This window comes from Barbatula barbatula (genome assembly GCF_947034865.1).
Source record: "Barbatula barbatula genome assembly, chromosome: 2".
In the NCBI taxonomy this organism is placed as follows: domain Eukaryota; kingdom Metazoa; phylum Chordata; class Actinopteri; order Cypriniformes; family Nemacheilidae; genus Barbatula; species Barbatula barbatula.
This window is the reverse complement of record NC_136767.1, coordinates 24,513,285-24,527,326: the sequence shown is the minus strand read 5'-3', so window position 1 is coordinate 24,527,326 and position 14,042 is coordinate 24,513,285. Positions and strand designations below refer to the sequence as shown.

The window sequence follows — 14,042 nt, the reverse complement described above, 5'->3', positions numbered from 1 at the left end:
ATTTTCTTTTGTCTGCAGTAGTCGCAGAAAGCAGAAGTTGCTTGTGGCTACATCCCTGTTGTTTTTTTAATAATTTCTTTTCATTTGAATGTATTTACATTATTTTTGTTACCACATTATATAACAGTTACTCATTATAAATGCCTTCCAGTTGTTGTGGCATGTGTTTCTGTGTATGTTTGTGTACAGTATACAGTATATATATATACAAATATAGGACAGGGTGGGTGTAGAACAATACTCTCGTCAAGGTTAGACTGTTGTCACTGTAGCATACATTTATGTCTGCCGTTTATCATAATGAGCTTTAATTTGATTTATAATCTAATGTTGCCAATCATTAACCATAACTTTGATAAGAGAGGAAAGTAACAAGAAATGTTATAACCCTATTGGGAACTCTGTAAGGGATCATGTACTTCCAAACTGAATATTGATATTGTTTAATTCTTTCAAATGTCCTCTTTACCCATAGCCATGTCTTTTTGAATCGTCTGTATCATCAGATGTTTTACATGAAGCCTGAGTAATGTGATTCAGCTCCACAGCTCAGGAGTTGGAAGGCTCTCCTTCCCCAATTTTAATCAGAGATGTTCTCCCGGAACCGCTGCAATGGACAGGAAGGGACAGGACACCCTCAGTATCCCAGACCCAAAAAAAAAACTACGGTGTCCAAGAGGAGACAGCCTAATCCTAAAGTTGCTCTTGTGTTGCGTGGGAAAATCCACCGTTTTCTGCAGGGATCTACAAATCATGCTGTGCAACCTTCTGGGCTTTACCATGCTGGAATCGAAGAAGAGTGTGAAGAGGGAGAAGATGATGTTGAGAAGTTGCAGAATTACTACAGGGGAGACTTGTATACGGGGGAGGTCTACCGTTCACCTCAGGTTCCTAATGGACACGCCATGGCAACCGTTTCTGGACCACCATGCGTGGGGGAGGTGGAGCTGAATCAAGAAGGAGGCATCAAGATTCCATGTACTTTGCAGCACAACAGTTCTCTAGCAGTCATTCAGAACCAAGAGACCCAAGATCTAAATGGAACCGAGTTTTCGTTAGGCAGGGGACTTGGAGGGGAGCCTAAAAAACAGAAAGACTCTTTGGTGAACAGATTTAATATGACAATGCAGGATAAAATTGTGGAAGGGAATGCTGAAGACTATCAAGAGGAAGAATCAAGTGCCATCATTGAACACATCCTTAAGGAATTGCGTGGGATCAACAAAATTCAAGAGGAGATCTCGGACTTAAGAGAGTACCTGTCATCTGTACGTGGTTCTGTTGAGGAGGTGTCCTGCTGTGTGGATGCTGTGCTGATGGAGATTGAATGCATGAGATCTGGAACCAAATCCAGTGTGGAGACCTGGCCTGCAACCTCCCACCATTACAAATCAAACAATACTTCTACCCAAAGCTGCTACAAGCCTTATACAGTTGAATCCTCAAGTAGCTGTGGTAATATTCTCTCTGAATATCAAGTTCTAGATGGAAAATGCAAAGAGATGCCAAGCCAGGGATTGGCATGTCAGTCATTTAGATGCCAGTCTACGTTACCTTGTCCAGAGACTTCAAAATGCAATGAACGCATGCCATTAACACATGAAACGCCTGACCAGAGCTCCGATGGTTCTCAAGGTGTAGGCAGAAGGAAACTAAGCTTTGGTTACCTCGAAAACCAGGATGGACAAGACTGTCCAAGCACATGTTCACTCTCTTCAGGACAAAGTTCAAAGTCCGAGTCTGACCCAGAAAGACTTACCTATACAATGCAAAACGTGAACCCAGTGGTTTTAAAATGCAATGGGAGTGGGGAGATCAGATGGAGGGAAGATGTTTTTGGCTCTAGACAAGGTAGTTTTAAGGAGACGGACTTCTCAGGTGAATTGGGTGGTAGGGACCCACTGAGACCTAATAGTACTTGTGCAATAGGCGTCTCAGATCAACTATCTGGCAAACATTACATCTCCTCTTCTAGTACTTGTAGTGGAGAGGATTGGAGGTCTATGAAGTATGATGCAGACATGCTCCATGAAGAACCTGGATTGGGTTACCAGGAATGCACAGAGGTTTGTGACTCTTTTTGTCTCACTGCTGACATGTATGAGAATGAGAAGGTCTATGCATCATCTCTGAATCCAACTGAGATTAAAGCAGATTTCTGTGAATCATTCTCTTGTGAGAGTTGCCCAGCTGTTTTTAACAGTGTGCATGCAAGTGGCATTGTTGAGTCTTTCTGTAAAACATCAACTACAGACAGGAGCCTTTTATATGATGGCACTTCATCCTGCAATGTCCCTGACTCTCCTGATGCCAGCAATGCGACCTTCAATGTAAAAAAGTTTGGCAGAGCAGTTTTTGACTTTAAAAGTGCCTTGAGTGGAGCACTGAAGAAGCTAGATGGTGAGAAGGTTGAGATCAATCTCCCAATTCCCTCTTGTGGGGAGGAGATATCAATTGTAAATGCTCCTAATAATGGAGATGTGTCTAAAACGGAGACATCTTCAAAAACAGAACCCCATCATGCAGAGCAACCTCAAGCCACCAATACTGACTTTGTAGAAATACCTGAATGTGAGAGTGTCGATGGAGATTACTCTCCTCATCAGCATAATATTGAAGCTTCAGAGCATCCAAAATCTCCAGAGTTGGACCCACTCACTAGTAACGCATCAGATACAACTGGACATCTCACCAATGCTGACTTAACACCGTGCTACTCTACATACATCATCCCAGAGTCTCTCTCCCCTGAAGAACTAACAGGTACACAGGAGCAGAGAGAAATACTAGGAGAAGAAACGCAGACTCTCACCGAGTCATCTTCTGAAGTTGGCGGTAGTGAAGCAGAGCTTAGTCAGAGGGATGCACGCCGTCTGAAGTGCCTCCGAGGTTTCCAGCAGATCTTGAGGAAGAAAAGAGAGTCCAGAATACACCTCAGTATGTTGACCATGTCGACGTTTTCTGAAGAGGATTTGAATGCAGGTACATTCATCACCATTTGACTGGTACGCATGCAAAGTTCTTTCCGTGGTTGAAAATATGTGCAGTGACTAAATGTCTAGTTTGAACTCAAGTCAATATCAAATGTGTTTTATGTCTGAAATGGAAAGTGCAGAATTATAAATGGTTTGTCAATGGAACGCACATCAAAGTATCTTGAAAGTTCTTCACCAGACACGTTGTGTATGCGTGTTGTATCTTTTGCTTTATTCTGTAAAACAAAGATCCATTATTAAGTTAAGAAACTGCTGACTCGTGTTGCCAGTGGGTGTTTAAGCCTTCGCTGCAGATGTATTAGCAAGCACCCTGCTGGTTGTTAAACATGTCCTTTTCCCCAGGCTTAGGGCAAACTAATTAATCTCATTGAATGGAAATGAAAACAAACCTGACATGAAAGTAGACTGCAGGCTTAATTTATGAAGTTAATAATGCATTTCAATGAAACTTTCATGAACTTTGTCTAGATCAATTGCAAAATATCAGTTATGTAGCTAAGACTGACTGTGTGTATATAGAGTATACTTCAGATTCATATTTTAAATGTTCTTTCTGTTGATGTCAATATATTCATGGACAGGGAGTTTTATTGCTTTGAAGTGTATTTGTCTAATGTCTGGTTAAAAACATGTTTCTTCTGGTTAAGAATGTGGTGTGATCATCTACTATGTACTATTTGTTATTTTCAGATGACGGCCAGGATGAAGATCAGGTTATATCTTTTTCACATTAAAGATGCTCTTTTTTTCAATACTGAAGATAAATAATCCTGTTTATTAAAATATCGTTAATAGGCATGATGCTGACATCCCTTACATCTATGTTTACTACACTGTTTTGATTTGCATATTGTATCTGTATTTTATTTTATCGCACAGCTTGTTCTTGTGATTTGTAAATGCTGCATTGTAAATGCTTCACACATTTTTTTCTTCCATGTTATTGATTGTGGTCCAATCTTTTTGAAAGTCTCCCTCTTGGTTTTAAAGAAATATTCCATATAAAATAAAAAAAAGTTTGCAGATAAATCTTCAGGCCTGTTGCTGAAGTAGCTGAGTCAGAGTTTTATGGCTGTGGTTTTCCCACCATCCCTTTGCTGATATATTTGGCATAATTGTCATTTTTTTCTTTGGAAAAAGTTATGTCTGCAGCTTTCTATAATCACTTTGTGTCAAGCTTCTCCCACCTTTTCTCAGTTTTAGATTTGTGAACTTTAGATATACTTAGTTTTTGAGCTTGACTAGAGGAGCGGATTGAATACGTATAGCAGGGAAACTTAATCAACCAAACATCAGATATTTCTCTATTTCTCTCTCTGTTTGCTTGTTTCCTTCTTATTATTTGTGTTTTATTGTCTGTGAGAAGCAGCAATACAATTTTTGGTTGTTGTGAGACATGACTATATGCTCAACTTTTCATTTCAAACAGAATATCAATGGAGACCACAACAAACATTCATGGGCCAAACCTGGGTATGAGTGTCTCTCTCCCTCTCTCTCTCTCCCTCTCTCTTTTAATGTAAAAAACGTTAACAGTAGTACAAATTCTTCAAATAAGTATCTAATAACAAAAGAAAAATCTAAAAGCAGAAGTGCAAAATCATGCATGTGAAAGTTTAGAAGTTCTTCATCCATCTTTTTTCATGACTGCATCATCATTTCTCTGTTTTCAGTGGTGGAGGATTATTTGGCATTGACAGCATGCCTGATCTTAGAAAGAAGAAGCCAATACCATTGGTTAGCGAAGTGGTAAGTTGTTCCTCAAACACCTGTAGTAATCTGAAAACATAACATTATACCACAGTTATACAGCAAAAAAATATTTACTTTTATATAAGTCATAATGTCATAAAATCATAATGCAGATCTAAACTTAGTCTTTTATACAGCCATGGAAATAAATGAAGAGACCATTCAAAATGTTCATTTAATCAGCATGTCTAGATGAATTGTGGCCATTCCAGAACAGTATCTGTTAAATTTCAACAAAATCTAACTTCAGGAGTGACATAAAACCATCCAACAGCAATGTGAAAGACTGACAGCATGACAAGCCACATGAAAACTACAAATCGAGATTATCACATCAAAATATATGATCAACTGTTCCTAAATACATGTACAAATGTAACATGTTTTTGCTGCAGTATATAAGGTCTAAAAGCTGCAAAGCATAATTTCTGTTATTTTCACCAGTTTTCATGTTCTGCAAATAAGTCTCCCAAAATGAAAATTGATCATAAAAATGATAATTTTCCCTAAACATATACAGTATAAATAATAAGGTTTCTTAATTTTTTCCTGAAACATCTTATAAACATTCTTTTTTTCATTTCTTCTCATGCGTGCTCTCATTTCCAGGCTATGGTAAGTTTACTTTTCTGTTTCTCTGACTTTAGTTTTTAAGTTACAGTGCAGTTTAGCTGCTTAAAGTAGCCTAGATATTATTTTCTGTGAAATGCAATATTTTGGGTAATGTATTATGTCCAGTGAATGACAGCAAGCGATCTGAATGTCTCGTAATTGGTGTATCCAATTATACATGCTGCAGAGCACTTTGATCATACACAGATGATTGGGCTGTTTTTGTTTAAAATGTTTTTTTAAAGCATTTTTCATTGAATTTTATAGCCATATTATAAGCAACGCAATGCTGTTTTGTCAACTCGTGAGAATCTCTCCTTTATGGCTGGAGCATTAAAAACAAGTGACTATGTACATGGTTAAGCGGCTGAGTCAGATAAAGAGGAAATGTGTCATAAGCCTTTTTGATGTGATTACAATAGAACTGAGAGAAACATTTGTCATGGTGTGGATTAAATGGAAAATAAACAAACATCCCCATCCAAATACTGAATAATACGAATAATACATTTCACAATGCTTCAAATTGTTCTTTTTTTACTGTATCTTTGTGCCATTGTTTTTCTAGAAATATGGTATTGATTTTGGTATTCAGCTTTCACATCTTTTTTCATTGCAACAAAAGAAACCACAGTTGTTGGCTGAGCCTCAGCTATATGGCGTGCCCAAAGACCCTGTGCAACAATTGACTCAGAATAATTGAGCACCCATTTGTGTCTGTTGAATAGCTTTCTTTATCTATGAGAGGCCGAATCATGCTTTCATGGAAAATAAATCGTACTTTTAGAGTAATGGTCAGGATGTCATGGGCTTCCTGGTGTGTGTTTTGACACTGTTTATCATGCTGTTGGTATTTAATAAGTCAACTGGATGTTAGCTGTGAAGTGCTAAAACCTATTTATTTAAGTCCACATGGCACCCTTAATTGGCAAATAGTGTTTAGCATATTAATGTAAATGCCGGCAGCTATGAAATAACATTTGGCAAAGTGTTTGCAAGCAATGCTTCTTTAACTTTATATGGTCAGTAAAGGATGAGGATGAATAAACACATATCAGCAAACAAAATGATAATAGTACTGATACAGCTGGTGCGAATGAACACATTACGATTCAGTCGCTGTTTCCTTACAGTCTCTGGTGCGGTCCAGGAAGGCAGGGATCTCGCACGCATTATCTGTTCGGTCTTCACTGAAGGACGAAGAACTGGTAAGACTTGCAAACTTCCTGTCTGACATTACTTTATAAAACGGTCAGTCTGGTCCTTGATTCTGATACCCCGATTTATAACTGCTGACTGAATTACACAACCCCTAAATATCACTTTATTTACTTTATTTCCTTGCTATGCATATGGAATAATCATTTTATTAAAGCAATAAGCGCTGTGAGGCAGTGGGTTACAAGTCCATTTAATAACAGCTAAGGGGTTTTAGACACTCCGCTTCGCAACGTGCCACAACGCCACTGCTTTGCTTTATCAAGTTGCTTTACTTTTGTTTAGATCTAACCTTATTCTAATGGGAATAATATACCAAACAATTTATTTTCTGATAAGAGATCGATGGCAATTTCCATTTATGAACAGACGGTAGCTTTATGCTTAATGTCTTTGGTTTCACCTTGTTTCAAAATAGCAACTTGGCTCTTCATACACTCTGGCATCGATTTTAGAATATTTTTGGATCAACTTTTTCATGGTTAACAAACAAAATATGTTTGTTAAACAGAAAAAGATATCTACATGTCTTCATTTACACATCGTGTTGACACCTGTCTTACCATAACAACACCCACAGGACCAGAGTGAATCATATGTGAAGATCTCCCTTTTTACATTCTTGACTGCTTTTTCATTTTGCACATCCTGCTGGGCTTTGTTTGTGTTGAAATTGTATTTTTTTCAGGGTTGCATTCATGGTCTGTTCTTGGCGCACACTGTTTTTATTTCTTTCACTCTCCTTTCTCTGTAGAAGAATCATGTGTACAAGAAGACCCTGCAGGCTCTCATTTACCCTATTTCTTGCACCACACCCCATAACTTTGATGTGTGGACGGCCACCACTCCCACCTACTGCTACGAGTGTGAGGGCTTGCTGTGGGGTATTGCACGACAGGGCATGCGCTGCTCGGAGTGTGGGGTCAAATGCCACGAAAAATGCCAGGAGCTTCTCAACGCCGACTGTTTACAACGTGAGTCACGTACCAGATATGGGAAAACTACTAGTATACGTATTATCTTTCTTTCCATTTTTTTATTGTTGGAACCTAGAGGAAGCACAGCTATTTTTTTCTTTGTCAGTAATTGTGATGCTGTCACATTCATATGTCTGTCTATGATGCATTGTATTGCAATGCAGTATAATGTCAACAGATTTCCCCTTACATTATTTTTCTTGTCTTGCTTCATCATATATTTTTCTAAGCAAAGTCACAAGAATCTATTTCTGTCAACCTTTTTGGGTGATTGTGAGACAAGACATCACAATCATAATGCATGGCCTTTGTGTGGCTTCGTATGTTTTATTTTTAATAGTTTTGCAATTCTTCCAGGAGCTGCGGAAAAAAGTTCCAAAACAGGAGCAGAAGACAGAACCCAGCATATCATCTCGGCTATGAAAGACCGCATGAAGATCAGAGAGAGAAACAAACCAGAGATCTTTGAGCTCATAAGGCTTGTGTTTCACATGACCAAATTGAATCATACTCAGCAGATGAAGGGCATTAAACAGACTGTGCTTGATGGAACGTCCAAATGGTCTGCTAAGATCTCCATCACGTGTAAGGAAATCTTGCAGGGACAAGTCATTGATCTCTGTGCTCTTTGCACTCTCCCGAAGAAATATTTGGAGACTTCTTAACCCTATAAATTGAGTTTTGAGTCAAAACTTCGTGCTGTTAGAATTTGACGGTTAAAGTGGTTGTGACAAAGATTTCTCTAGATGCCTTGGCTTAGACTGTGTGTTTATTTAACAGTGGTGAGCGCTCAGGGCCTGCAAGCTAAAGACAGAACGGGTTCCAGTGATCCGTATGTGACGGTTCAGGTTGGAAAGACTAAAAAGAGAACCAAAACCATCTATGGTAACCTTAACCCTGTGTGGGAGGAGACATTCAACTTGTGAGTCTGATACAATATAATCATTTCTCTGTTCTTTTGCAATCCTCTCTCTGCACTGCTCTGTTCATGTTATTCTTCATTCTCAGTGTAAGCAGATCAAATACATTTTTAATGCAATTCTACCAGAGTACCAAAATACTGCTTAGTTTTTTGTAGCGCGAGAGAGCTTACTTGTATTTCATTTAAAAATTTACTTTCATATCATATGTTTCTTCTTAAAGGAATAGTTCTGTCATCATTTAGGGGCCAATCAAACAGAACGTGTTTTTAGACGCCCCTCTTATGAATTGTTTTCAGTTGGCAGGGAGCATTTTGCGCGCAGTTTGTGCGGCTGGGTTGCCTCCAGTTTTTGACAGGTTGCTTGACGTCATGCACCTTTTTTCCATTGTCCAATCGAATTAATGGAGAGGCGGAGCTTCCGTTGTGATGATGGAACTTTACAGTTGCTTGAAACATCTGGAGACTACAATGATGGGGGAGAAACTTGTGGGGGATTAACCGAGCAAGCAGTCTTTGATTGTACCGTTTAACTGACAATTAACAGCAACTAGAGAGCTACATTCCTTCGCCTTCTTGGTGAATACTATGCCCTTAAAGTATGCACAGCTTTTATCAGGGAAAAGTATATACATTTTAGTGCGTAGCAAAACGTATGCATGCAGTGGGACACCAGAAGTGGGTGGTGTTGAGTAGACGACACTGTTATCCTTACTGTCACAAACATAAAAAAAGCTCTTCCTTGTTTTTTGTATGTGTTCATGCATTATTTCGTATGTAATGTTTACTGTATACTTACATTTATTAATTAAGCAAAGCATCTTTTATTTAATTGTATTAATGCAGTGTAGTGTCACTAAACTCCGCCCTCTTGCGATGAGTTGTTGGTCATATCAGCCGTTAAGTGTCCATGGATTCACATTTCGAATTTTCAGTTGACCATCCGGGTATTCGGAGTATACTCATTTCAGCATACTATGATTTGAAACATACTCATTATGTTTTATGTTCAAATACTATTTAGGACGGATAGTACGCGTAGCTCTTGACTCTTGCTTAGCAGCACCGTGTCTACACTGGATGCGACTGGCCCAATGCGACACGACAAAAGACATTAGAAACGCATTAGAACCCATTATCATTTAACATTTTGTCCACACTGGATGCGACAAACCCATTAGAACAAACAGTGTGTCCAATCACATGGTTTTTCACCAATGGTTTTTGGGGACCAACATTCTTCAAAATATCTTCTTTAGTGTTCTGAGAGGAAAGTCATACAGGTTTGAAATGACAAGAGGGTGGGTGAGTAAATGATGACATCATTTTTATTTTCGGGTGAACTATTCCTTTAAGGTCTTTAAGAGAAGGAACATTAAAAATTAAAAAAGAGAGTTGCAGTCCATATTGCTATGAAGTAATTGTGTACATGGTAATACAGATAATTTGGACTTGAAAGAATTCGATTATAAATATTTAAAGACTTTGGCAGATCTGTGCACAGTTTTTTTGAGATTCCTCTGCCTTTTATAATTAAGCAGAAATCGCAATTTAATATAGACATCAATGTTTATTGAATAATTACATTTATTATTAATAAATCACATGGACAAATATACCTCTAAGTAATAAAGTAATTACCATTAATGTGGTTGCCAAGCAATGTAACAACTTTGCACGTTGTTATAAGATTCAATTTATGTGCGTTCACAGGTATAAAACAATTTAACATTTTTAGGTTTCAGAATGTGGCTCATCTAGTCAGACTTTATAGTTGAAACAATCCGTTTTTTTAAAGCAGTTTTGATATGTTCTCAAGTTTACCCTCTCCTTCCCAGCGAGTGCCACAATTCATCTGACCGCATTAAACTGCGTGTTTGGGATGAAGACGATGATATTAAGTCTCGGGTGAAGCAACGTCTGAAGAGGGAATCCGATGACTTTTTGGGTCAGAGCATCATTGAGGTCCGAACCCTCAGTGGGGAAATGGATGTCTGGTACAATCTCGGTAAGTTCCTGAATGTCTGCGTGCTTGTGTGTGTGTGTGGTAGTTCATGTCATAAAATGTGTGATGTTACTAAAATATGAACTATAATACGATATAATATGTCTCGGATCTTTTACATTTTTAATGTTGTAATACGTCTGGTCGGAAAGATATTATGGAGTAATGTGCAGACTTTTTCAAGTATGAAATCTGGGATATGATCAAAAACTTACTTTGAGCCAATGGTGAAAAGAACCTCACCATGAATTAAATATACATCCACTGTTGGTGCTGGATATGTTACAGCCGGTCAATTGGTTTTACTGCATCTCTCTGAATACATATTAATATTACAGATGAGAGAGAGCAATTCTTCAGATTTTCATAAGAGCTCAAATTATTGATGTCCATTCTACGACTTTCTCAGCCAATGACTTCCAGACCAAGAAATTGTTTCTGGTGAAATATTTATAGTAGAAAATGGTTAATATGGTGAGCGTGATTTTTTTTGTATATTTAGCGTAAGATCTTTGAGCCTTCAGTTCATTTTCTCTTCAAATGAAAACTGATCAAATGTTACTTTTCTCAAGACAATTCAAATTTAGACAAGGTCACTATTCAGGGTCAAATGTTAGACGTCTGTGTCATTATTGGCCGTAATCATTTTGAATTTCTCTTACAGAAAAACGCACAGACAAGTCAGCGGTATCAGGGGCCATTAGACTGCAGATAAGTGTAGAAATCAAAGGGGAAGAGAAAGTGGCCCCATATCACATTCAGTATACCTGCTTGCATGAGGTAAACTCCATAAACACGTCAGCTTTGCATGACAAATTTACATTATTTAAGTATATTTATGGTACATAAGTGCAAATGGAACTGAAAGCTAACAAAACCAAATACAACATTTGCTTCAGTTTAAAATAATAAAAAAGTCTTTCACCTAAAAAATAATAACAGTTAACACAATATCTTTCTCTTTTTTTGTTTTAGAATATCTTTCAGTTTTTGACTGATATTGAAGGTCAGGGTTCAGTTAAGCTGCCTGGGGCACGTGGAGACGATGCCTGGAAGGTCTACTTTGATGAGCTTCCTCAAGATATTGTAGACGAATTTGCAATGCGCTATGGGATAGAATCCATTTATCAGGCCATGACGTAAGTCCTGACGCTTTGTTTTCTTTTGCTCATGTATATTTGGGCATTTGTAAATGCCAGCTGTGGCCTAATGGTTAGAGCGTTTGCCGGTTCTAATCTCAGTGCCAGCAGGTCATGACTGAAGGGCCCTTGAGCAAGGCACCTTACCCCTGATCGCTCTGCAGTAATGTGTCACTGTAAAAAACTACTTGTAAGTCGCTTTGGATAAAAGCGTCTGCCAAATGAATAAATGTAAATGTCTCTGGATTCTGATAGCTATAGGTCTTTTGTCATTTCAGGGGGTGCTTGTACACACTATGCCATGATTGCATATCATAAATTCTTTTTCCGATTGTTTATATTCATTGTCATATTTACAGAGTGACAGTTTTAGCATCTAACCTGCCAGTGCATAATGGACATTTATAAAAAATCATGTTATACGACATACTGCTCTCACAATATGGTATATGATACTGGGTTCACTATAATTATATTATTGTGATATTTTGAACAAATCTAAAACTGGAACAAATTCAAATTACAGGTTTATTTAAACATTTGTTATTTTGTTAAAGAGATTCGAGGTTAAATTGAAATTGTAATTAAATTAATCAAATTAAATAGATTTGTCACTGAGACAATAAAACAGAATTTTAATAGGAACGTCATTTTTCCAAAGCAGGAGGATTTCTTAAAGCAGTAAAGCACAAAATAAAAAACAATAAAACATGATATATATATATATATATATATATATTGACAGAGGTCTGATTTTGATAGCTTAATTAATAGTATTGAACGGATGTCAAATTTGTAAAACAAAAGCCGTCGTTTAAACTACATAACATACATTTTTGATATTGTGAAATATTTCTAAATTGTTACATCCATATTGTCGCTGTCCTTCTGAAACCTTTTACTTTTACTGTCCAAACGAAATTTAAAAAACACTGACAGCACAGTTTGTAATCATTCTATATACAAAGTTGACAAGCATTTATTTTAAGTCTTTTTAACGGTTAAATATTTGCAAAACCCAGTGACCAACTTAAAGGGTCAATAATAATAATGATTTATATACAAAATATGGACATATGAGGTTAAAGAAGGACAGCAGAGAAATGTTATAATGTAAAAAAATGTTATGGAGTGACATTTACTCAATAATGCTATTAACACTTAAGCAACGTTCTCAGTCCTTTTTGTTTTCATGTCTCTCTCTGCTCATCTACAGACATTTTGCCTGCCTGTCCTCTAAGTACATGCTGTCTGGGGTCCCTGCGGTGATGAGCATGCTCCTGGCCAACATTAACGCATTCTTCGCTCACCCTACCTCAGTCACCAGCGGCTCGGCCTGTGACCGCTTCACCGCCTCAAACTTTGGGGTAACCTCTATAGTAGCTTTGTAGTAAATGTAATCGATACATTTACACAAAATATTCTTATTATCACTCTTTTATCAAATAAAACATAATAAAAAAGTATTAACCAGTGGCAATTAAATGTTTTGACAAATAAGATGAATAATTTATTATTTTTTACTTATACTGTAGATAAGTAGACATTTTAAATGTATTTTAAGAACAGAGCGGTGGTGACATTGTTGTAATAAGAATCACATAAAACCTCAACCGATGGCTTTCATAATACACAGTGGAAATGTTATTGTGGCAGCCTCTGTTTCTCTTACAGCGAAATACAAACCTGGATTTGTGCACAACCTCAATCTTTTCTTCTCTTTCTTGTGCTTGACCTTTGCATATTTTTACCAGGATTTTGTGTTACATGGAAAGATACAAGATAGTGAATAAGTGTCCCTGACCCATTGATTCCAATTCATGTTATTCCTTTTATCATTCTCATAAGCAGGGTTTTCCAGGCGCTTTGCTCTGATATAATTTTACAATGATTGTGTATGTTTTTTGTAATAATGCTTGCTGTTCTGTGACCTTGGCTCGGGGTATAGAACTCATTCACAGAGAATCTGAGTACAGAGAAACACATGCTGGATGTGAATATTGTAGGGAGGTTTTGTCGCCGTTTCCTTTTAGTGTATGTAAAAATATTGTATGCTTTAGTAATAAACATTTATAATATGAATACATTTATCAAGAAAGAAAGGTGCTAATGTCTGTCTATCACTAACTTGTCCTTTCATCATATGTCACAACAGAAAGATCGGTTTGTTAGACTGCTGGATCAGATTCATAACTCCCTCCGCATTGACTTGTCAACATACAGAGTGAGTATTTGTTGTGTTCCAGATTTACAAATCGAATTTTATGAACGCAGGCTATGGAGAATTTACACACGTTGCATATATACCAAAAGCATCTTTTTTTTCACAACCCAGAGTATACGAATGCACAGGAAGACATCAGTTTGAATTTCGGTCCATTCACACTAAGAACAATCACTATGGAGAAAAACAGGAATATAAGA

The 14,042-nt window shown here is 37.4% G+C and overlaps 1 protein-coding gene across 1 annotated transcript in view; it reads left to right on the top strand.

Moving 5' to 3' along the window:
* Positions 1 to 590: 590 nt before the first annotated feature.
* The window catches only part of unc13ba (unc-13 homolog Ba (C. elegans)), a gene marked incomplete at its 5' end in the record, with an annotated part of 30,494 nt that continues 17,042 nt past the window's right edge, over positions 591 to 14,042 (top strand). Inside the window, 13 exons of the mRNA XM_079471730.1 lie at positions 591 to 2,982; positions 3,687 to 3,709; positions 4,426 to 4,469; positions 4,670 to 4,745; positions 6,494 to 6,568; positions 7,333 to 7,552; positions 7,913 to 8,140; positions 8,336 to 8,477; positions 10,313 to 10,482; positions 11,144 to 11,259; positions 11,455 to 11,618; positions 12,835 to 12,985; positions 13,774 to 13,842. Of these exons, the coding sequence (XP_079327856.1) occupies positions 591 to 2,982; positions 3,687 to 3,709; positions 4,426 to 4,469; positions 4,670 to 4,745; positions 6,494 to 6,568; positions 7,333 to 7,552; positions 7,913 to 8,140; positions 8,336 to 8,477; positions 10,313 to 10,482; positions 11,144 to 11,259; positions 11,455 to 11,618; positions 12,835 to 12,985; positions 13,774 to 13,842 (3,870 nt within the window). The remainder of the gene's footprint in view (positions 2,983 to 3,686; positions 3,710 to 4,425; positions 4,470 to 4,669; positions 4,746 to 6,493; positions 6,569 to 7,332; positions 7,553 to 7,912; positions 8,141 to 8,335; positions 8,478 to 10,312; positions 10,483 to 11,143; positions 11,260 to 11,454; positions 11,619 to 12,834; positions 12,986 to 13,773; positions 13,843 to 14,042) is intronic.